Raw genomic sequence first — 23,750 nt, forward strand, 5'->3', positions numbered from 1 at the left:
ATGAGAGAGGGTTTGGGAGACTGTTGCTAATACCTAATCTCCTTTTTTCTCTTCTAATCCTGTGTTCTCCACCGTGATCTCTTCAGGAAATGCCACAGATATCAACGACAATAGGTACACCAATCCCCACTACCCTTGGGTTCTCTAGGAGGGACCAGCAGAAATGATTAAATGTGCCCCATGCTCTACTTAGAGGTTCCCGGTACCTTTGGGGAAGGAGAACCATTCTTGCCAGCACTGTGTTGTCCCAAGATGCACTCGCTCCCCTGCCTCGTGCAGAACACCATCCCCTCCTCCCATCCCATCCACGGCTTCTCCCATTCCAGTTATGGGGACTGGACATCTGGTGACCCGGGTTTCTCTCCTATCTTTGGGAACTTTGTGACCTTGGGCAAGTCAGTTCCATCTCTCTGGCCTTGATTTTCCATGCATTCCTAGAGAACCCGAATAGTCCCTGCCCCTTGTCATCTCCCAGGGAGGCAATGAGAGTGAAGTGACCAGAATGCTTTCATTTATGATTGTGCTGGGCCTCTTCTTCTAGGAGTGACCTGCCGTGCGGCTATGAGGCTGAGGACCAGGCCAAGGTTTTCCCTCTCCACCAAGAGACGGCAGCCAGCTAATCTCCCCTGTGGACTGCCGCGTACCTGCACTTTCAGGTAGCTTCGACTGCTTGCTCTGACCAGCCTCAGGTGGCCTCCTTTCTTGCCCTCAGCCTCTTTGTTTCTCCCGCTTTTTAAAATCATCTCAAAACTTTTACTATATAGCTGTCCCTCAACTCCTGCTTCCCTGTCCTAGGGGGACATCTGTGCTGCCCCTTGTGCTCTGGACATTGACCTCCCCTCCCCACTGATGCTTTCCCTTTGGCCATAGTAGTAACCACAGTACTGCCTTTCTGCCACTAGGGGTCACTGCCACATGTCAAAAGAAGCCAGCCAGGGCGGTGTCCGTCCAGAGCCACACACAGGTCATAGGACCCCATAGATGTTAGGAGAGCTTGGGAAATCATCTCAACCCTCCCCCTGACTCCACCCTAAAATACTTTTGGATGGAAAGGTATCTTCTGAACTAGGACATCTCCAGTCAAGATGTTTGATTTACTCCCGCGCCTGTGTCCTGTACTCCTCTTGTTTGTATGTGTCACCAATAAGCTTTAGGAAATACCCCGGGAAGTCTAACTTTTTGTTTGTCTAGCTGTAGTGTCAGCACTCCCCTCCCATCTTGCTCAGCGGAGGTGGGAACAGCTGCTTCCCCACTCCAAGCCCCCCTTCTCCACCTCTGTCCCCAGGTCCTCTCCTCCAGCAGCACAGGCAGCTTCTTGGTTCTCGTGTGTCACCAGGCTTCGCACCATGCTTCCTTTAGGGCCCAGAACTGGGCACTGGGATCCTGTTTTATTGTCCACTTTGGGTCCCTGGAGAACTAGAAACAAGAGAACATGGCCAGTCTCTTACTGGGCGGCATCCAAGCAGAGCCCTCTCCAGGGGTTTTCCAGAATAGTAGGCCGGGCGCACACAGGCAGAGTGTGAGAGGCGAAGAAGTCGGAATGGGGAAGGAAGGGTTAGGGCAGGTCTGGAGAGAGGAGCAGGGCCTGGGGGTCTGGTGTCTGGTTGCTGGTATTAAAGGAACAGGACTGTAAACCAAAGTTTGTACAAATGCCACCCTTTTCCTGTTTGGTGGCTGGGCTGCAAGGCAGTTCCTCACTACCTCTTTCTCTTTCTTTCCCAGTTTCTAAGAGGGACTGAGGCCTCTTCTCTCAGCATGCTGCAAACCTGTGGTCTCTGATACTAACTCCCTCCCTGCCCTGTTGTTCGACTGTACCGCGTTTGACGTCTTCTCTTCCTCTGTACCTCTTTGTACTCTGTATCGATATATCAAAAGCTGCTGCTATGTCTGTCTGTCCTCTCTGTCTTATCTCTAGTATCTAAGGATGTATTTAGCGATTCTAAGCATAGTACACCCTCCTTATTTGGGGCAATAGGAGGAGGGTGAATGTTTCTTCTTTCTTTCATACATGCGTCTCTCACACTGAGTGGTGTCAGTCACGGAGATGATAAAAGGAAAAACAGGAGCTAGAGGGCTGTGATCCTTCACACACTCACACGCACGCACACGCACGCACACACACCAAGCCTTAAGCCGAAGAATGTCGTAGCATCATAAGATACAGAGATAGACTCCTCCTCCTCTTGCACATATAGCACAGGGCAAGGTAAGATGGAAGGACTGCTCAATCAGACGTAGAATTTTCTTCATACACCCCTCACTTGAACCAAGGGATTCTGGGTGTGCACCTCTGCCCTCTGACGTCTGCCTTTTGCCTCCCTCTTCCCGTTCCCCTGGACAACCAAGAACGTGGATTGCTCAATGGGATTTCTCCTCAAAATTACTTGTGATATTCTCCACCCCAAAGCTCATGACCAGAATCCAGAGTTGCTTAAAAATATTTTGCAAAGTTGAGGAGGCAGATTCTTCCCGACAGGCTGTCAAATGGTTACTCATCCGTCCATGGGGTTAGTTATAGGCGAGTGTAGTTGACGTGATTGCGTCTTAGGCTTTGGGGAGTGAACAGGCTGAGAAGTTCCTAAGGATTTTTTGCCACATTGATGAGCTGAATTCCTTTCTCTGTCCCATATTGGGCTGCATGTTTCCCCCATCTGAATTTTTTGGTTTGGGGGCTTCCAGTTCTTCCTTTCAAGATGGAGCCTGACTTTTCTCCAATATACATTAAAAAATTTTTTTTCACAAAGATTTCCTTCTACAATGTCCCCTTCTGGTATTAAGTGCACTTTAAAGAAAGGGGCAGGGCAGATTTTCCAGAAGTGGAGGAGCCCAAGGGCTTGACCTGGGGCTCTTCCTGCCCTCTCCAGCCCCATGTAATTGGGAGGAATATTGTTTGGGTTTCCGACATCCTTTCCTTCCACATGGTGCTAAGGTGGCTTTCCAGGTAACTGCAGGGGTGGAGAGTGGAGGTCACAAGTTGGTCCAAACCAAGAAAGTAAGTCTGGTGTCCAGATACCCAATCTTATCCAGGATGAAAGAACAGGGCAGCAGGGCAGCCCATCACCTAGCTTCTCAGTCGGGACAGAAAGCTCAGTGTGAGTGCCAGCTGGTGTTGGCCCATGACTTCTTCAAGAGAAGAAGTCCCTTCTCCCTTTACCTGTTGGGCCCCTTTTACCAATTAAGGAGAAATGCAGGGAAAAAAATACCAGAGGGGTGTGGAATAAATCCAAGGTGGTGACAGTCAAACATTTTTCAAAAGAAATCTTATATAGAACCCTGATATAAAAAGTACCTAAACGTGATGCAGACCTGGGCAGTTTGCACTTTCTTTATTTGGCAGAAAATGCTTCATTCATTGAGGAGCCCTTGAACACTCTAAGAGACCCTGAGGGTTCTGTAGAAGAGTTTGGAAACCAGTGTTCTGAGGAAAGGGGTTCAACCTTGCTCCCCTGCCCCAAGCCCACAACTCACAGCAAAGAGGGACAGGGCGGGGACGATGAGCCACGCTGTCTCCAGACCCAGTCGGAGAAGAAGGAAGACACCTGTGCACCTGTAGACTTGGGCTAATATTTGCCAGCAGGGCACCTACAAATCCAGCGGGCTTTATGCAATCTTGCCACCAAGTGATTCTTTTAAAACACATAAGAATGTGAAGGTGCAGGGCAAATGAGGAGAGAGGTGACAGAGGGAGCGGCCTTCCCTTGAGCAAAATGTAAGGGAAATAGAATTCACTTACATAAATAAGAAACAACACGATACACACAAAGCCTTCACCAGAAGCTTCACTCTACAGCCTCCTCCTCCTCGTCCTCCTCCCCCCACCCCTCACCACATCCCTTTCAGAGAGCCAGGGTCACCACCAGGGGCACCTGGCCTGCCCACTCACATCTGCCAAAATGTTGCATGCCAGCGTGGAAGACAGACCAAACCGCACAACCCCCAGTGTGTATTTATTTGATGTACATAGATATGTTTAAAATAAAATAAACTCAATGATGACTCTTTGGCGTTGTAAATCTTTATTCCTCCCCAGTCCCACTCCCTTCTTTGCATGTAATGGCGTTTGACAGTGTAGTATATATCTTTCCAGGTGTTTTTCTATATATTTACACATAGGTTTTCTTTCCCACTTAATAATATATCCTGGAGATCTTTTCATGTCAATAGACATAGATTTACCTCATTAAAAAATATATATAATTTTCTGTAAACTTATCCTATTATTTATTTATTTATTTATTTGGGGGGAAGATTAGCCCTGAGCTAACTACTGCCAGTCCTCCTCTTTTTTGCTGAGGAAGCCTGGCCCTGAGCTAACATCTGTGCCCATCTTCCTCTACTTTATATGTGGGACGCCTACCACAGAATGGTGTACCAAGTGGTGCCATGTCCACATCTGGGATCCGAACCGGTGAACCCCGGGCCGCTGAGGAGTGGAACTTACAAACTTAACTGCTGCGCCACCAGGCTGGACCCCCAAACTTATCCTATAATTCATTCAACCATTCCACTATTGGTGGACATCTATCTAGGTTGTTTGTAATTTTTAACAAAAAATGGTATCCTGTTTTCTTCACTTTTCCCCAGACCATCACCTCAGACCCAGCATCAATTCCATCCCTCTCCAGTGTGTCTCTGTCACTCCTTTGCCAACAGCTTAATTCTCTTGTCCCAGGATCATCTACCACGATCACGCTTCTCGCCCCCTTTTAGAGCGTACCTGTCTTCTCTGCTCACACCTCAGAGCTTCTGAGATGAATGGAGAACATCGCACAACAAAATCACTGGGGCAACCAAACATGACGCCTGGAGCTAACTGGGCCTTCGGGCTGCTTCCCGTTCCTTCTGTGTATCCCTGCTCAGTTTCCTCTCCCACCCCCAGAGCAGCTGCTCTAAACCCTCACTCCTCAAGATCCCTTCTCACCTCCTCTTGGGCAACAACTTTGCTTTAAAGGGAAAGTGAAGGCGATTGAGCATGAAATTCTTCATCTCCTCCCACACCTACATGCTTACCTATATCTGCACAGATCCTTTCCTCTCGCCCTTCTGACAAGTGATAAATCTCCCTTCGCTGGACTAAAGCAAGTCCCTGCTAGATTCTTCATTCCTGAGATACTTACATACACCCAATATGTAAAATAACTAACGTGATGCAGATTTGGGCAGTTTGCATCTTCTTTGTTAACTTAAGTCTCAATGACTTCCTTCTCCTTGTAAAGTCTCCCTTAAAAGTGTATTTTCCTGGATGTTCCTCTATAAGCAAGTCCCCATCTTGTTTTCTTACAACCAAATTTCCTGAAAAGGTCTGAGGCTTTCCCTCCTCGCTTCCTCACCTCCCATTCATTCCTCAGCGCACCCTGCTCTGGCTCTTGTTCTGTTGAAACTGCTTTCCAAAGGTACCTAGTTGCCAAATACGATGGGGCACTTCTCCGTCCTTGTCTGGCTTCACCTCTCCATGACATTTGACACTGCTCTCCACTCCTTGAAACTTGACTCTTTTGGCTTCTGTTACCCTGTTCTCCTGGCTCCTTTCACTTCTCTGGCCACTCCTTCTCAGTCTTCTCCTCCAACCTCTTAAATGCTGCTCTATACCTAGGGTCAGCCCTTGGTCTTTTCCTTGCTCTCTCTGGCAGGTGTCATCCACACCCACAGATTCCACAACAATAATTATATCTGTATCCCCAGCTGAAACCATTCTGCTGCGCTCTGGGCCGTATGTCCAATTGCCCTCAGGTGCCTCAAACGCCTTCCATCTTCAAGATGAGTTAAACTGAACTCATCTTTTCGCCAAAACTGCGCTTTTCATGTCACCACCATCTCTCTTCACCTTAGCCAGAAGCCTGGGATTCATTTCAATTTCCTTTCCCTCAAGCCCCACATCCACTAAGAATTTTCCAGACTGACATCAAACTATACCTTTCGATGCCATCCCCTTCTTTCCATCCCAACAGCCACTGTTTTAGTTCATCCTCTCGTGCCTAGACTTTTGCAACACTCCAGTCACCCTCCAGAATGATGCCTGAGTGGTCCTCCTAAAAGCACGCTTAATACATCAAAACCACTTAAGGGATCTCCAACTTCGGAAAGAACGGCTTTCGGGTTAGCCTCAGGCTGGAGGTCACTCCCAGAAACTGAGCAAAACTCGCTGCGGCGACCTCGCAGCAAAGAAGCCCCAGACCTAGGCGGGGATTAGGCCAGCCTAGGCCGCAGCCCCATCGCCCCGGTGACAGCTCACGGCCTCGGGACGGCTCCCAGCCCTCAGGGGACGCGATTCCGCGCGCCGCCTCTGCGCCAGGTGCGCCCACCCCCGGCCGGCGTTGGGCTCCGGCCGCCGGGGGCGGAGCCATTGCCGCCCCGCCCCCCGCGCCTGCGGGCCGGCCTCCGGTCACGTGATGGCGGCGCAGGTGAGCACCGCTTCCGGGGTCGGGAGCCCGCCGCGCGGCCGCTCCGGCTTCTGCTCGGTCGGGTGCGCGGGAGACGATGGCGTCCTCCTCGATCCCGCCGGCCGCCGCACCGGCGGCGACAGCGGCCCCCGGGCCGGGTTTCGGCTTCGCCTCCAAAACCAAGAAGAAGCATTTCGTGCAGCAGAAGGTGAAGGTGTTCCGGGCGGCCGACCCGCTGGTGGGCGTGTTCCTGTGGGGCGTAGCCCACTCGGTGAGACCCGGCCCTCGCCCCGGCGGCCCTGCCGAGCCCCTCAGCTCCTGCGCCCCGGCGTCCCAGCTTCCAGGCTCCCGCCTCCCGAGCCCCTCGCGCGGCCACTCTCCCCGCGGCCGTCCCGGTCGCCGCCCACGCCACCCCCCGGCGTATCTTCTCGCTCTGGACCTTTCCCGAACGCAGACTTTTGTCTGCCCCTCCGCCCTTTACTCCTCAGCTCTAGGGCCGCCTTCCCCACCTGCAGCCCAGCTCCCTGCCTCCTTCCGGCCAGATCCGGCCTCAGCCCCAGGACCCGGCCCCGGCTGGAAGGACGTTAGGGGGAGTGGCTCTTCAGGGTTGGCGGCGGTGAGGTCTCGGGTGAGCGTGTGTGTGTGTGGAAGGGGAGCAGGGAGGGTGGCTGGGTGCGGGGGATCGTTCACTTTCCTTTCCGCCTTGCTTTCCAGCCGCCGTCCTTGACTTTGGAACCTTGGCTTTGGGGGAAGCGCCAGGCTTCCCGGACCTTCTAATCCTGCTTGTCCCTTCCTTTCCCTTCCAGAGGTACAGCATTTCAGAGAAGCTACCCCACCCTGAGCCTAGTGGCCGCACTCACTCAGGACCTATGTATATATGCCTTTGGTTTTAACTGCCTCCCCACTGCTGGCTGCAGTGATGGTGTTTGGTGTAAGTGGGGGTCATCTTGGACCAAAGAGAGGGCTGAGGAGCTCTGGTCCTGGGGACACTATGGTGGTGAACTTCAGAAGCAGGGAACTGCTGGAGGGGGTACGGCCTGAGAATAAGGAGGAGGCCAAAGAGGGCTGTGCATCTCCTTTCCTGAGGATACCTCAGGAGAAGGTATGTGGCAGGCAGTGTTTTATAAACCAGCTTCCTTGGATGGTTATAGTCATGGCAGGGTTGTGGAGGTGGAAGGGGGTGAGGAAGAACACAGTTTTTGTGACATTCTTAATTTGTGCCTGAGAATGTCATTTGGGGCCCGTCAGCTCCCTTTTGCACTTATGGCTCTGTGGAGTGTTCCCAGCTCCCTGGGTGGTAAAATCTTACTAGCCAGTATCCAGTCTAAGGCACTTGGTATGGGCAGGTCTGATGGAGGTAGGCCTGCCTCCTATGTACCTTCCAGGTGACTTATCCATCCCTTTGGGAAGGATTGGGGGAGTCACACTGAAGACCTGCCTCTGCTTCCCTAGGTATATGTACTTCAGTCCCAATACCCCACCCTCCAGCCAACACACATTTACTTCAAGTGTCTGTAATGGAGAAATTCCGTGAACATATGTCTTTGTGATGATTCAGCCTGCTTAACAGCAGGTGGCGAGGAGGGGGCATGAAGAACCATAGCTGATTTTTAGGCTGGGAATCTCAAGTGGCTTTTTTTTTCCCTGGAGGAATATGTTCTGTCCTCCTTTTCTGCTGAGAATGAGAGGCGCTGGGTTTCACTGCAGTGTGTGGGATTTAGGTTAGACTGTACTTCAAAACCTCTGTGAACAATCAAGTAAGGATAGGAAAGCATCCGTGCATTCAGTTGATAAACACTCTGGACCACCGTGTGCCCAACACTGTGCTAGCTAGGCTCCTGAGAGATGCAGATGACTAGAACTGGCCCTTGCTCTGGAAGAGCTCACAATTTGGATGGGACTTACATAAACTAGTCGTATGATCAGTGCACTATTAAAGGTGGGTGCAAGATACTGTGGCAACACTGGGGAGAAAGCACATCTCCTTGGGATTTCTTAGTACAGGATCTCCCTTTCCACTATGAGTTAGCCGACTGTGATTCTGGGGCCTGAGGAGAGTGTGTGATGATGCTTGCATCCTTTGAGCTGTGGGTTGACTTTAGTGAACAGACTCCTAATGAGCTCATATGCTCCACCTGCCTACATTCCCTCTGAAATCAGCTGCTCTTGGGGGCCGGCCCTGTGACCTAATGGTTAAGTTCGGTGTGCTCCACTTTGGGGGCCCTGGTTCGGTTCCGGGGTGTGGACCTCGACCACTCTTTGACAGCCATAATGTGGCATGACCCACATACAAAATAGAGGAAGATTGGCACAGATGTTAGTTCAGGGCGAATCTTCCTCAGGAAAAAAAAAATTAGCTGCTCTTCTTTTCCTTTACATCTAGGCAGGTGGGGAGCTACTGCAGAGAACTGGGTCAGAGCGGTCTAGAAGGACTGGTCCTGTTTGTAAGGAGATGCCTCCTGCAGGATACGGCCATGTCATTCTTGTTGCCCTTGACCCCTCAGCAGCCATTAACTTTCGCGTGTACTTTAAAGATGCCTTTTGTTTTGTTTTTAGTGGAGCATGGAACTGTTTGTCTTGAGTGTCTTGAGTCTGCTGAGGGTGTTTTTTTCTCTAGAATTTCTCACAGCTTTAAAAATAGTCTTGAGTTGCTCACAGGGTTTGCCTAATATAAAGTGACTGTTGTGAGCATGAAGTTCCACGGGGGTGGAAGTGTGAGAGGCTGTGTGTGAGAGCTGCCTACTGCAGTCTTTGTTGGGCAGAAGAGGTTGGACACATTCTCTCACCTCTGTCAGGCGTAGGCATAACCAGTGTTTTTAAAGGAATGCGGTTTGAGTTGCCCTTTTCTGACTCTTTCCCAGACACAGTGTATAAGGACCTCTCCACACCCCTGCTCACTGCCTCCTTGTTCTTGTTTTGGTTTATCAGATCAATGAGCTCAGCCAGGTGCCTCCCCCGGTGATGCTGCTGCCGGACGACTTTAAGGCCAGCTCCAAGATCAAGGTCAACAATCACCTTTTCCACAGGTATGTGGGGATCCCCGCCCTTCTCATGTCAACCTTCCTAGAAAAGAGTAATAAGTAATTTTAGGAGTTAAGATTCAGTGAGTTGAATGTTTTCCATTTAGAAGGCAACTGACAAGTTGTATTGTCTAACCTCCTTCCCTATTCAGAAATTCGGTATTGTGCAAAGAAACCATTAAAATAATCTCCAGTGTTTCCTGCACTCTTTTATGTACATACTAGTTTCTCTTTCCTCCAGCCTGGTTATTCCACAGAGTAAATACATTTAGATGCCATTCCTGTTAGCTCCTGATAGGGACTCCCTGAAAGAAATACCTGAATCCTCTAAGCTCTCAGTATCAGAAGATGCCATTCAAAACAGTGGTACCTCTTGCTGGTTTTAGGATGTCTCTAACTTGCTTGAGATTTGGGAAATGCTGCTGTTTGGATGGGCAGTAGATCCTGGTTCTACTTAAGCCACTTACCAGCCATATGACTTAAACAGGTCACTCAATCACCTTGAGTCACAGTCTTTCCTTCTATAAAATGGGAATAATATACCTTTAAAGGACCTCACAAGAGTTTTATGAGAATGAAATAAGGTAATATGTGTGAAGGTGCTTTATAAACTATAAAGCTCTATATAAATGTAAGGTAATATTGTTACTTTGTTTTCTTAACCTTGAAAACTCCCATTTCAGGGAAAATCTGCCTAGTCATTTCAAGTTCAAGGAGTATTGTCCCCAGGTCTTCAGGAACCTCCGTGATCGATTTGGCATTGATGACCAGGATTACTTGGTGAGAGTCCATTATGGGGTGAGGGTGGTCCTTTCTCCCTAACAACTGACGAATCCTTGGGACAGTCATGTTTGGAGAAATGAGAGCCTTGGAAAGTATTATTCTTTACCTTTTTGTGGTCCTAGGCATCTTCAAAAATCTGATGAAAGCTATAAACCTTGTCCTTGGGGGAAAAACGTAGATATATTAAAAATCTTGTTTTCAGTTTCATTCAGTCCATATATGGACACCAGATTAAGAACCCCTGCTCAGCCTATTACACAGGGGTTTTATCCATTTTCTGATGCATTCAGTTGACCATTATCCTATGACTTGCATCTCCATATAGAGGGGCAGGAAAAGATCCCTGGCCTCTGCTGTGTCCCCAGGTATCCCTCACCCGAAGTCCCCCGAGTGAAACTGAAGGCAGTGATGGTCGCTTCCTCATCTCCTATGATCGAACTCTGGTCATCAAAGAAGTATCCAGCGAGGACATTGCTGACATGCATAGCAACCTCTCCAACTACCACCAGGTCAGGCCTCTCCCCAGCCTCATTCTTTCCCTCCACTCCCCCCGACTCGTAGCTCAGCTGTCAGAGCACATGGGGAGACTTCCTATCCGTTTTCCTCCCTACAGCCCATTTTGCCTCCCCTAAGAAGCATTTGACACCATGTTTTTGAAAACTAGGAATTAAAAAAGAGAGCCTCCACATACCTATTTGTGTTTGATTAAATAGAATAATTTAGAAATGTTCCTTATCATTTGGTACCTACAGTCTAAAACGCTGTGGATTGACGCATAAAACGCGCACACGTAGCAAAATTTGACTATAGACTAAGTCAGATTTAGGTGAAGTGTTAACACCAAAGCTACTATCAGGAATAAATGCAGTGTGGGGAGAAAACCAGAATAAATGCACAACTGGGATAAATTGGAGGGGAAAAGCCATGATTATGTCCAGTCCTAAGTGGGATTAGAGAAGCTATTCTGTCTGATCAGATTAATTTGGAATATGGAATTTCTGGAATATTTTGGTGATAAGAACACTGCCTGAATATCTTTCAACTGAAGAAAAATCTCACCAAAATCAATGAGCAATGAATAAATGAAAGGCTCTAAAAGGAGTCTTTGGTTTATTGAACAAATATTGAATGTCTTATTACTAGGCCCTACGTTAGGCAGTGGAGAAAGAGGTGAGTGAAATGGTTGGGGCCTTTGCACATCTCTTGGTCTAATGGCAGAGAGCAGTAAGCTAGCATTAGCACACAACAAGATGTGTGCAATAGTAGATGTATGTACAGAATGCTCTGGGGCTGCAGAGGAAGAGCATCTCAACTCGTCTCGGGGAAGAGGTGCATTGGGAGGCTCAAAGAGAGTTTTAGAGAGAGTATCATAGAAGCTGATTCTTGAAAGACTAGTAGGGACTAACCATTGGATGAAGTGGAAGAGAGCACTCTAGGCAAAGGAAAACAGCAATTGTAAAGGCACAGAACCATGAGAGAGCTTGGTGTTGGGGAACTGCAAGAAAGTCAGTGTGGCTAAGATATGATGTTGTCGAAAAACAGTTAGGCAGGAGTCAGGCTGTGAAGGCTTTTCTAAGCCACGCAGAGAGTTTGGGTTTTATCCTGAAGGTGGTTTGTAGGGGAGTGGTATATATGTTACTTAGAAATAACACCAGGCATTGTAGAGAAAGTGACAGCATTTTAGGGAATGGAATGAGGGCAGGGAGGGAACTGGAAGTGGAGGTAGCAGTTGGGAGGTAATTGTAATAGTCTAGGTGAGCAATGACAGGGGCCTGGTGGAGTGACGGCAGTGGAGATGGTGAGCAAGAGCTATGTGAGAACTGTGGGAATTAGGCAGAGGTGCCTCTAAGTTCCTGGTTGGGGTAACTGGGTGCCCATTCACCAACAGTTGGGAAGCAGAAGAAGAAACAGGTTTTTGGAGGAAGACGGTTTTGATTTAGACATGTTGAGTTTGGGGTTTCTGCAGTCCATCCAGGTATAGCTGCCCAGTAAGTGGTTGGGGTATGGAGTTCAGGAAAGAGGATTAGACTAGGAGTCTAAATTGGAGAGTTATAAGTAAATAGATGGTAATTAAAGCCATGAATTAGATAATTATTGAAGAGAAATGTGGAGTGAAATGAAAAGAAAGTTGAGGACAGAACTTTAAGGAACAAGTAGAAAAAAGAGCCCATGAAGGAGACTCAGAGTAGATGGACGCTCCTAATGATTTATGCTCTACTCCATTCCACACAGGATTTGAGGACGGAGGAGGATCAGAAGGGTGGTATGATGGGAGCAAGGGTGAAAAGAGGTTTAAGGAGAGACTAGCAGTAGTATCAAGTGTCGCCCAGTTGCAATAGATACCCATTGGATTTGGGAACCGAGGGATTTGGTGGAGGGAGGGGCAGAGAGATTTCAGAGGGGAAAGGAGAATATAAATCTGATTTCAGTGATCCGAGGTGTGAATAAGAGAAAGGAAGTGGATTGATTGCTGACTAATTTTCTGAGAGGTTGGCTATGAAGAGAAGTAGGCAGCAATACTGAGAGGGAGAGAGATGGTAGCATTGAAAGAGGAAGTTTTTTTTAGAATCCAAATTATAGGCCATCATGCAAACATTTTTACTACGGGAATCTAGCCCACTCAGAAAAATTGGTCTAGATAAAATCATTTCATTGAAAAGCAGATGTAATTTCTAATCCTGGTTCTGTGACCACTTGCATAGAAAAAGCGTCTAAAAGAAGGATGATAACACCTCCCTTGCCCATCTCGAAGAATGATAAAGATGAATTGAGAGAAGGCGCTTTAAAATTTAGAGACTTTATACAAATGGAATAAATCAGAGGAGAGGCGGATTCAGAAGCCATGAGAATAACCAGGGCATCTTTAGAAAGCACACCTCCCCCCTCAACTTTTGACCTTCTTGTAACCTCTCTACTTGACGTTTTCTGGCCCCCTCTGGAATGGTAGTGTTTGAATTCCCATCCCTGGGCTTCGTGTATCTGCTGCTCAGCCTCTCCGCGTTCCTTCCTCCCTTCTACCCAGTACATTGTGAAATGCCATGGCAACACACTGCTGCCCCAGTTCCTGGGCATGTACCGAGTCAGTGTGGACAACGAAGACAGCTACATGCTGGTGATGCGCAACATGTTTAGCCACCGTCTTCCTGTGCACAGGAAGTATGACCTCAAGGTAAGGAAAGGAGAGCCAGGCCCGAGGGGGAGGCTCCTGATGTCTGAGGGTGGAGAAGGGCCTGGGACGGCACTGGCCGATTCATTTGGAAGGAAAGAAGATTGGGCTCGAGCACTTATCTTAGGAGCTGGATCCTGACTATTCTTTTAGCCACATCTGCTGACTTGTCTTTGGGTCTCTCCACAGGGCTCCCTAGTGTCCCGGGAAGCCAGCGATAAGGAAAAGGTGATACTGATTTTAGGTGATAGGGTGAGGGATGGGGAAGGGCAGGTGAAAGGGATCTTCTTAGGATGAAGAGGTAGGGGTCACCAGCTATTTCTTCTTGTCTTAAAGCACTGGGAAAAAGACGTACAGTTGTACCGATCCAGGGATTGTTTGGACGGGGCAGGAGGAACAGCTGCTTTGTCACTGGCATGGGTTATTCCATGTGGAAGGTTTGGGATGGGTGAGGATGCCAGCCTTTAAGAGCAAAATGCTTACCCTCCACCTCCCACTCTGGGCTCTCCTATTCAAGGAGCTATTTTTGCTTATGAAGAAGAAAGAAAAGTCAGCATAGAGGGTCTTGATTGAAAACCGTAAGCAGAAAGTAGTGGGCTGTGACTTGGAGCACAGCTGCAGTGAGTGTTTGGGGAAGCCACTGGAGGTGAGAACAGACTCTGGGGCAGCACTCCAGTGTGGATCGGGTGCGAGAGGGACTATGAGAGCTCTTTCCCCTAGAGGCTCTGAGTTAAATAGAGCCCTAGATAGAGCAGAGTCCTCTGGGACCTTGGGGGAAGGTGCCAAGATGTCCCTTTACCTATTCTCAGGTTAAAGAATTGCCCACACTTAAGGATATGGACTTTCTTAACAAGAACCAGAAAGTTTACATTGGTGAAGAGGAAAAGAAAGTCTTTTTAGAGAAACTAAAGAGAGATGTGGAGGTAATGACTGAGGTGTTCTGGGAATGGCTTTGTTTCCTTTTTTGCTCCCCAGAGGTTAGCTCTCTCTCCCATTCACAATATGAGGGAACTCCTCCCCTTCCCTTTGTTCTTTGGGCTCTCTGCATGTAGGGGAGTTGGATATGAGATGTGAAAACCCCCTAGAGGGGACCCATGGAGCAGGGAGCTAGCCTGAGCTAAAAGGATAATCTTAGATACCAGGACATTTAGGTACTAAAGGGCAATGGTATACTCCCAACTCGCCAGTTTCACACTTCCTTTCCCCAGGAGGGCCCCAGAAATTCAGGGGTGGAGGTATAAGGGTGGTACCTGGGAATGGGGAGGGAGAGCTGGGGTGTCTGATTTGTCAGTGGGGTCTCAGTTCCTAGTGCAGCTGAAGATCATGGACTACAGCCTTCTGCTGGGCATCCACGACATCATTCGGGGCTCTGAACCAGAGGAGGAGGGACCTGTGCGGGAGGAGGAGTCCGAGGGGGATGGGGACTGTGGCCCGACAGGACAACCTGCTCTGGTGGGTTCCTATGGCACCTCCCCTGAGGGAATCGGCGGCTACATCCATTCCCATCGGCCCTTGGGCCCTGGAGAGTTTGAATCCTTCATTGATGTCTACGCCATCCGGAGTGCTGAGGGTGAGAGAGATCCTGGAAATTTTAAGGGTGGGGAGGGTTGTCCTTGGGGGACAGAGACCAGGGTGGTGGATGGAGAGGCTGGTTAGCTTTTCAGAAGAGATCTGACCGGTTCCTGGGAAGAGGGAATTGGGGCTATACTTGCTCTTCATTGCTGGTCCCTCTCCCCAGGGGCCCCCCACAAGGAGGTGTATTTCATGGGCCTCATTGACATCCTGACACAGTATGATGCCAAGAAGAAAGCAGCTCATGCAGCCAAAACTGTCAAGCATGGGGTGAGGGTTCCCCAAAGCCATTCCTTTCCTATCTTGACTGTTCTTTGGGAAGAGAGAGCGTCTCGTGCCAGAGCAGTGGGGTGGCAAAAGGATAAAGGGTTGAGTCTGGAGTGGAACAGGGGGTGGGCAGTGGGGAAGGTGGGCGGGTGGCCTGACACAATGTTCCATACCTCCTCTCACAGGCTGGGGCAGAGATCTCTACTGTCCATCCTGAGCAGTATGCTAAGCGATTCCTGGATTTTATTACCAACATCTTTGCCTAAGAGACTGCCTGACTCCATGGTGACTGCTGCTTTCTGTTCAAGGTGGTCGGGTTCTGAGAGGTTTGGGGGGATTGTGGATATTCTGGCCACTACTTCTTCTCTTCCTCCTTTGCTAAATTCAGGCTATGGCTCCTTCCATCCAAATAACTCCGTCTTATTGAGTGGGCTCTTCCTGGCCCTTGGAAATACGTCATCCCTTTTCCCCTTTGTCCAGTTTTCCTCTTCCTCCCTCCCCTCCAATGAGTCTGCTTGTTTCATGAGGGCATTACTGTTGACTCTCCCAAGTGCCTTGATCTTTGTCAAATGTCCTGTTGTTTCTGTAACATAGGAGGAGCTGGGGAAGGGGGTGGTTTGCCGTCTTCAGGACCTGACTGGACAGATGGACCTGACTCAAGCAGCTACTCTGGACGCACTTTGCTGTGTGGGATGAACTAAGAGTGTTTGAATTTTGCTGATAACTTTATAGAACTCAGTGTGGCACGCTTCCTTCCCAGTGGGCCCTGGGATAGAAGATTTTCAAGATACTACAGATGTGGGTGCAGGCATACACACATATGATGGGACATGGCCAATCTTACCCACCGTTGGGGTGGAGAGTGGTCAGCAGGCTGGCACTTCATGGAGGTGGGACCTACGAGGACTCTTGATTATGCAGGGAATTGGAGAAGGTCTCTGTCAGGGATTGACTACTCTCCAATCTCTTCCCTCACCCCACTTCCACTCCCACCCCTATACTTCTGGGCGCAGGAGCCCAGAGATTGCCAGAGTGTTCCATCCTGGGGAAGGTGTTTGATTCTCTGTTGCTGCTTTTTCCCCAGGACCTCACACCCTTCCTGGGGCTGGAACCCTTCAGTGGGGATATGGGCCAGTTCTGGAGGCTGGGATGATGGGCCAGGGGTGTAAGGTTCATTCTCCATGTTAAATTTCCTTTCTTCATGTCTCCCCATCCCTGAGGTTTTAGTCCTAGCAGGAGGGAATATCTCTACCTGGGTCAACCCTGGTCATTTCAAAGGATGGAAGTCTCAAGTGTGAGAACCTCCTCTGCTCCCTGGAGATATGCGCCTAGCATACTCCCTTCCCCCACCTCTTCTCAAACCCTTTTTCCAGTTGGTTTTGTTGTTCTTGTCTCTTCTGTCCAGGCTTATACTGCTACTGTGCCTCCCAGGGGACAGATGGCTTTCTTTGTCATCTTCACTCTTAATCCCCAGAGAGGAGTCAGAGCCATAACTCAATCACCCAGCCCTCTCCAAAGAGAGTTGAGTTGATGTGTGATAGTCTTAGAATGTAGAGGACCCTGATGAGCTGAGATAGTGTCCTCCCCTCCCCCCAATGCTTTAGGGGCTAAGGCAGCCATTCTTCCTGCTATCCTCCATCTCCCTTGAGGCTCCTACATTTTTTTTAAACATAAAGATGGGTATACCAGCAACTGGCCTGTGGGGATGCAAAGATTCTTCGCTCTGTATCTGGCTGGACTGATCTGTCTCACAGGAAGTCATGAGGTCATGAAGAATTCCTCTCTCCCTTCCATCTTCTCCAAAGGAAGTAACAAGAGGCGTCTCCAGTTAAGGATTGGAGCCCCTATCATACCTTCCTGTCAGGAGCCTAATGGGTCTTTTTCTTTCCCAGTCTACCTTTCCCCTGTTGAATGCAATAAAACTCCACGACACCAGCAACTGTTCTTTAGAAATGGGTTTTCTGACCATGTGGCTAATGTATCATGAGCAGTATGGTCTCCTTCATTTGTTGTTTCTGTTTTCCATCTTTTTTTGTTTTATTAATTAATAGAAAAGATCTTGTGTAAGTACTCCCATTACTGTCACTATATAGAAAATAAATTATTGAATCCGAATTCCTTCACAGAAATGCCTCTTGTTTCCCCCTTCCCCCTTTTCTGAGGAAGGCTGTGCCTAGGGGTACAGAGACCAGATGGAGAATTCTCATCTTTAAGTTGTTGGCCCCTAACTAAGAAATGCGGGTCTCTAGATAGATGGCTGTGAACTTCAAAGGCGGCAAGGGGTGTGCATGGGAATGGAAAACTCATTCTCCAGCTTTGTGGGAATCCAGCTATAGGGGGGCCAGGGAGAACTGAGGTGAAGTGACCCTCTTCCCTCAGGTCCTGGACTTGACCACACTCCCATCTCAGTAAAGGTGAGTGAGCCTCTCAGTTCACGCACACTAGCACCACAAGCACTAGCACCGCAGGCATGCACGAGCTAAAAGAGAAGGAATTCAGTGTTCCCCCAGGCTTCCTGGGAAAGATGTCCTCTGCCTGGAGGGCAAGAAGAGTACAGCAGGGTCCTGGGAAAGTGAGGAAGAAAGTGACCAACCCTCCAGCCCAGAGGGGGAGTGAAGAAGGGGGTGGACAAATAGAGATTGTTGCCAGTCTGGGAGATGAGTACTGCTTGGTGTGGAGGCCTTCTGGCTGGTGGAAAAACCTGGCTTGATGTGGCCCCAGGGAAGTGAGTTCGACTGGGGGCGGAGATTGCTCTGATGTGGGAAGCAGAACAGAGCACAGCTTTTTTTTCTTTGACAGTTTTTAACTCTATTTCAACCATAGACCTGACACTACCACCACCCCAAGACATTTTTAAAAAATGTATTCACTTCCTGTTCTGCACCAGCCTCAGTATCCCTGTTTGTGCAAAGAGAAAAATCAGAGGCACTTACCCATAGCCACCTAGGAGCAGGTTGTTGGGGTCACAGAAGGTAACAATCCAGGAAAAGGCAAGAGATGAGGGAGGGTATTGAAATGGTTTAGTCCTGGGGTTTATTTTTTTAGAACCGATGCTATTCCTTTTACTGTGACTCTTCTTCCCGTCCCACATTATTCCTCAAAGACCTTTCCAGCGTAAGGCTCACAGAAAAATTGCCCCCTCTTCCCCACCTACCTAAACCAACACTCCTCACCCACCCATCCGCCAGAAGCTGCCACGCAGCTGGCTGGGAAAAAGGGAGAGGGTTCCTGCTGGGAGGGGAAACGAGAAGGGTGGCGTCTCTGAGGGATTTAACCTCCTACCTTCGGTTCCACGACGCCACCCCCTCCCTCCAAAGACTGGGACGGCGCCTCCATTTTTGTTTTGGGGCGGAAGGGCAGGGGCTGGTGGATAGAAGGGGTCAAAGAAAACGGCGGTTATCACCCGAGAGGGGGAAGGGGGTGCTGTCCTCCTTCCCTTCCCCTCAGTCTGCACCCCCTGCAAACTGCCCCCACCTTCTCGGGGTCTCCCCCGCCTTGTTGCTAAGGCCCAGACCGTCATCCCAGCAACAGCCTCAGTCATGTGACCGGCAATGGCGGCGCTGACGGGAGGTAGGTGAGCCCGGCGCCCCCCACACCCACCGCACGCCCCCCGGGCCCCGCTCGCACCCCCCGCGCGCCCTCCTGCTCCCCCTGCGCCCCCTCCTCCGCCTCCTTCGCCCGCGCGCGGCGCCGGGGGCCCTCCACGCCCGGGCGATCCTCTTTCTACCACCCTCCAGCCTTGGCCTCCATTTGGGGGTTCTGGGGACTGCGATCGGCCGACATGCACCCCCGCCCATGATGGGGCTCCAGGGGCTCTGGCGAGAGGGCTATGTGGGGAGTTGGTTCCGGGTCGGGTCTTGTAGGAGGTCGTGGGGGGAGGGGTAGAGCTGCCTCGGTTGATGCCCCCCAGAACCCGTGCCCTTCCCGGCTGCCCCTCCGCCGGCCTCTGTCCGGAGGGAGGGACTGGCTCGTGTCCGGCCTGGCTTGCCCCAGAGGAATCAGAGACCCAGCATAAACTGTGGCCCCGCCTCCCTTTTCCGTGCCAGCAGGACTTGGAGCTAAGGACACCTAGGTTCTGGGCTCCCTCTGATGGGGAAGGGGGTGTTCCACCTGGAAAGACGGTATGAGCCGAAGCTCTAGGCTTCCAGTTTCACTTTCTGAATCTCGAGGTGCGTCTGGCCTTGAGGGAACTAGGATGGAGGCACAAACGGAAAGCCGCTCCCCTTTGCATCAGTTAAGGAATTGAGGTCACACTAATTGCCCCTCTTTCTATTTGAGCTGCATTTGGAGGTGGTGTAGAGATAGCTCTGTAGCCGAACGCGGCCAGACTCAGGGGAAACATCAGGCTCTTCCAGCCGAGCCCCTGCGGGAGCCCCACCCCTCCCTAAATGCAGACTAAATTGCTGACCGGCTTGCACTTCGCGCTAGGTGCGCTGGGTTTAAAAGGTGACGGTGAGAACTTTGTTATTGCAGGGGCTGCTGCCACTTTGTTCGCATTCCAAACAGACTTCCGCAGAAGAGACTGGGTTCGCTCTCAAGGAAGGTTCCCTAGCAGTAGGGGCTGAATTATTTGGGAATGTGGAGCAGAGCGAGGAGTTGGGGAGCATAGGAGATATTCTTGTCCATGTGATCTGAGGGAGGTGGCAAGAAAGACCTCCATCTGTGTGGGTCTTTCTCTTCCTGACTTCTCTTATCTGTGCCCTAGGCTTTCTGGAGAGCCTCAGAGCTGGGGGAGAAAAGAGGAAAGTTAGCATGTTCAAGTTCCTTCTTTAGCAACTAGGAGAGAGGCTGGGGATGGAATTCTGCAGGAGAGAAGGAGAGGAAGTGGAAGAGGAGTTTTTGTTTTGTTACTAGACTGGCTGGGGAAAACTGGTAACATTTGTCATCATAACCCTTTACCTTGCCCCTTCCCCCGCAGCCCTGGTCAGCTGAGTGTGGAAAGTGAGGGACTGCTGCTGCTATCATCGTCCATGGGCTTTCCAGGTATCTACCTCCCAAGACAACCTCGACTTTGTCCTTTAAATTGGTTTCCCCCATTCCATGTTCCAAGTAATCCCATCCCCAGGAACTTACACCCAGGCTCCCATCTCTGTGACTGGGCTGTGGGGTAGGGGCATGTGGGAACGGAGGAGGGGGTTTCTCACTTTCCCTCCTTTTCCTTTCCACTCACCAGGTCACACAACCTACAAGTAGGGCGCAGGGACACAGAGAGAGAGCCTGCATGCCAGTTCTAAGCTCTTCAGGATCAAAGTGAGCAAAAAGGAGGTTAAAAAGTCTCCCTCCCCTTGAAAGAACCCAGTTTTCACCCGGGGAGGGGGAGGGGCGGATTGTTTCTGTGATCCTGGGAGGAGTGTAAGGAGAACCAAGATTGATGTTTGGCCTAGATGATAAATAATAAAGTTATAGAAATTTTCTTGCTCTTCAGTGGGTGCTGGGGTTTGAAAGATGAGAGGAGACTGAAAATGAACTTGGGGGAGGAGGTGGGGGTTGGACTTTGAGAGAGTAGAGGTAATACAGGTTTGGAAAGGAACTTGAAGTAGGAGGCACTGACATTTGTCAAATGGGGACCCCCCACCCTGAGTCCCTTTCACCCTGGGGGCAGTGTCGTTCGTCCTGTCCAGAATGGCAGCCTGTGGAGGCACCTGCAAGAACAAAGTGACTGTCTCCAAGCCTGTGTGGGACTTCCTGAGCAAGGAGACCCCAGCCCGGCTGGCCCGGCTTCGGGAGGAGCACCGTGTGTCCATCCTCATAGATGGCGAGACTTCTGACATCTATGTTCTCCAGCTTTCCCCACAGGGCCCGCCCCCAGCCCCTCCCAATGGGCTCTACCTGGCCCGGAAGGCTCTCAAGGGGCTGCTAAAAGAGGCCGAGAAAGAGCTGAAGAAAGCTCAGAGGCAGGGGGAGCTTATGGGCTGCCTGGCTTTGGGGGGTGGGGGGGAACACCCCGAGTTGCACCGCCCAGGCCCACCCCCTCTCCGAGCAGCCCCGCTCCTGCCCCCAGGGGCTCGGGGACTCCCCCCACCTCCTCCTCCTCTGCCCCCTCCTCTTCCTCCTCGGCTTCGGGAGGAGGCAGAAGAGCAGGAGAGCACCTGCCCCATCTGTCTGGGGGAGATCCAGAATGCCAAGACCTTGGAGAAGTGCCGGCACTCATTCTGCGAGGGCTGCATCACCCGGGCCCTGCAGGTGAAGAAGGCCTGCCCCATGTGCGGCCGCTTCTATGGGCAGCTGGTGGGTAACCAGCCCCAGAATGGGCGGATGCTGGTCTCTAAGGACGCCACACTCCTGCTGCCCAGCTATGAGAAGTACGGCACCATCGTCATCCAGTACGTCTTCCCGCCCGGTGTCCAGGGGGTAAGAAGACTACGGCCTGCCCTCACCCTTTGGTTTTCCCCAAGCTGGTTCTCTGACCTAGGAAAACTGGGTGAGGGTGAGTGTTTGTTAGATGGGATACAGTCTTGCTGTCTCCCGGGGTGTCGTCCCACTCGGTGCCCTGGAGCTAGGACATCTCCTTGAGGCTCAGCTTTTCCATCCCCACGACCCTAAGCACACATGAAAATCAAATATGAGACAAAGGAATTGAATAGTTTCCTTGGTGAACCTGGATGTTGACAGATACTCTAGGCAGAGGAATTCTGTGGAGATGGTGGCTCAGGTGCAGGCAGGCACAGCTGGGAGGGATGTGACCCTCCTAACAGAGCTGGGAGTGTTACTCGCTTCCAGATTTATGACAGAGGAAAACCTTGATGACAGTGGAAGGTTAAAACAGGAGTGATCAAGATACAGGTGTCTTTCTGCTTGACAAAATAATTTCCATTTCTGGTTTGCAGAGGGATGAGGAAGCTCCGAAGATGGGTAATAGGAAAGTAGAACAGGTTGGACAGTGGAAGAAGCACTGGGAGTGTGGTCAGGTGGAGAAGGAAAGGCTGAAGGAGAAATTATTCTCAGTTTTCATATTTCTGCTGAGTTATCTGGAGAGTAGGGACCAGCTTCCTTCCATCACTTCTGAGAATCCATTTGTTGCTGAACTGAGACTTGGATCGAGACAGCAGAAAGAACCTCTTAACAATAAGGATTTTGTCCAGAAACCAGCTCCTCCTGCCCAGACCCTAGAGACTCTCCTTCCTTGAAAGGCTGTCAGCCTGTCGCTGCCCTGTCAGCAGGAGCTGGGGGTGCACAGACAGAAGGCTGGCTACGGCGACCCTCCGCGGCGTCATAGGGCTTAATGTGTCCAGCTGCTCACTGCCCACTTTGCCTCCCCCTCCTTCCAGGCTGAACACCCAAACCCAGGAGTTCGGTATCCTGGCACCACACGGGTGGCCTACCTCCCGGACTGCCCCGAGGGCAACAAGGTGCTGACCCTGTTCCGCAAGGCGTTTGACCAGCGTCTCACCTTCACTATCGGCACGTCCATGACCACAGGGAGACCGAACGTCATCACCTGGAACGATATCCACCACAAGACCAGCTGCACAGGGGGACCCCAGCTGTGCGGCACTCCTTCATTTCCCTTCCCTTGGCTCCTCCCCTTTTTCATTTCCATTGAGGGAACACCACCAACCCCCCTCTCTCTGGGAACCTCCTAACCAGAGAGGACCACCCCCAAACTCTTCAACCATCTTCCATCCCAGTTTCTCCTACATTCAACCTGGTCCTGATGGGTGCAGCTTAACTGACAAAAATAAGCAGAATTGGGCTAAGTTTGGATAACCTTAGGGGAGGTGTGGAGGGCCAGGAATGGGGTACCCAGAAAGAGGGTGAGCACGGGGGTCATCTGAGTAACCCCAACAGCTAACCCTGACCCTCATTTTGCTTTGCTCTCAGGTTTGGGTACCCGGACCCCACCTACCTGACCCGGGTGCAAGAGGAGCTGAGAGCCAAGGGTATCACAGATGACTGAAGGACGTCCACTTTGCAAGGCCCCTGCCGTACTCCACTAGGACCCAACGGAAGCCTCTGTACTCCTCTCTCCCTCTGCCCCCCACACCACACTAATGGGGACCTGTCTGACTGGGGAAGGAGTTCAGAGAGGGAAGGGGCAGTCCCTTCCCCTGTCCCCCACAGGCCAAGTGCTTCAGTGCAGTGTGAGCCACTCCCTTCTGGCAGGGCTGACCTCCCAGGCCCTGCTCCCCTTCTCCCCTGTACATACTCCCAGTTGCCCTGGCCCTCTCTTGCCCTTGGCTTTTTCGGGTTTGTGCTGTGCTCCAGTGACTAAGCTGAGAAAGGACCTGGGTGGGGAGGGCAGGGCCTCTTGAACACCCCTGCCCTCACACACTTTTCTTCCTGAGCCTCTGGGTTAGGGGAATGGGGCTGCTCTGAGCCCCCATGGAGCCGGCTGTGTGTCTTCTTCAGAAACAGTTCCCCTTCTACCTTAACCTTGTCCTTTCTCTCCTGTGTCTCTGTCTCTGTCAGTCTGTCTGTCTCCCGCTCTTCTCTGCCCCCTATAAGGAGCCTCCTTACCCTGTTCTGGAATCGCCGCCAGACTGTAGCTTTTAATTTAATAAAAATAAAGTAAAATATGCAACTCTCTATGCCACACCCGATCCGTTCTGTGGACCCGGAGGG

The 23,750-nt window shown here is 50.8% G+C and overlaps 3 protein-coding genes across 25 annotated transcripts in view; all 3 read left to right on the forward strand.

Annotated features, from left to right (window-relative positions):
- The window catches only part of KIF5A (kinesin family member 5A), a 28,769-nt gene extending 24,768 nt beyond the window's left edge, over nucleotides 1-4,001 (forward strand). For all 3 annotated transcript variants that reach the window (XM_023643872.2, XM_023643874.2, XM_023643873.2), the window contains exons 27-29: nucleotides 87-114; nucleotides 542-656; nucleotides 1,723-4,001. In XM_023643872.2, the coding sequence (XP_023499640.1) occupies nucleotides 87-114; nucleotides 542-620 (107 nt within the window). In that variant the 3' untranslated portion in view covers nucleotides 621-656; nucleotides 1,723-4,001. The remainder of the gene's footprint in view (nucleotides 1-86; nucleotides 115-541; nucleotides 657-1,722) is intronic.
- A 2,071-nt stretch (nucleotides 4,002-6,072) lies between these two features.
- PIP4K2C (phosphatidylinositol-5-phosphate 4-kinase type 2 gamma) lies at nucleotides 6,073-17,303 on the forward strand. 12 transcript variants are annotated; one of them, XM_070271805.1, is made up of 12 exons: nucleotides 6,343-6,651; nucleotides 7,095-7,188; nucleotides 9,309-9,406; nucleotides 10,084-10,180; nucleotides 10,549-10,692; nucleotides 13,206-13,352; nucleotides 13,539-13,577; nucleotides 14,159-14,272; nucleotides 14,652-14,919; nucleotides 15,088-15,191; nucleotides 15,374-15,473; nucleotides 15,783-17,303. In XM_070271805.1, exons 3-11 carry the CDS (start codon nucleotides 9,342-9,344, stop codon nucleotides 15,452-15,454), a joined length of 1,059 nt encoding a protein of 352 aa, XP_070127906.1. In that variant the 5' UTR covers nucleotides 6,343-6,651; nucleotides 7,095-7,188; nucleotides 9,309-9,341; the 3' UTR covers nucleotides 15,455-15,473; nucleotides 15,783-17,303. The 12 variants fall into 12 exon arrangements, with proteins under 12 accessions (XP_023499645.1, XP_070127903.1, XP_070127906.1 ...); XM_070271806.1 differs by lacking the exon at nucleotides 6,343-6,651 and adding an exon at nucleotides 6,747-7,008; XM_023643878.2 differs by lacking the exon at nucleotides 7,095-7,188 and having other exon boundaries at nucleotides 6,349-6,651.
- A 937-nt stretch (nucleotides 17,304-18,240) lies between these two features.
- On the forward strand, nucleotides 18,241-23,714 carry DTX3 (deltex E3 ubiquitin ligase 3). 10 transcript variants are annotated; one of them, XM_070271810.1, is made up of 7 exons: nucleotides 18,355-18,758; nucleotides 19,662-19,731; nucleotides 20,107-20,171; nucleotides 20,362-20,438; nucleotides 20,791-21,539; nucleotides 22,457-22,674; nucleotides 23,010-23,714. In XM_070271810.1, coding segments are annotated over exons 4-7 (1,044 nt in total). In that variant the 5' UTR covers nucleotides 18,355-18,758; nucleotides 19,662-19,731; nucleotides 20,107-20,171; nucleotides 20,362-20,437; the 3' UTR covers nucleotides 23,086-23,714. The 10 variants fall into 10 exon arrangements, with proteins under 10 accessions (XP_005611405.2, XP_014596430.1, XP_005611403.2 ...); XM_023643887.2 differs by having other exon boundaries at nucleotides 18,504-18,758; nucleotides 19,662-19,714; XM_023643885.2 differs by having other exon boundaries at nucleotides 18,640-18,758; nucleotides 20,810-21,539.
- Nucleotides 23,715-23,750: the final 36 nt, after the last annotated feature.

The sequence above is a fragment of the Equus caballus genome, chromosome 6 (genome assembly GCF_041296265.1).
Source record: "Equus caballus isolate H_3958 breed thoroughbred chromosome 6, TB-T2T, whole genome shotgun sequence".
Taxonomy (NCBI): domain Eukaryota; kingdom Metazoa; phylum Chordata; class Mammalia; order Perissodactyla; family Equidae; genus Equus; species Equus caballus.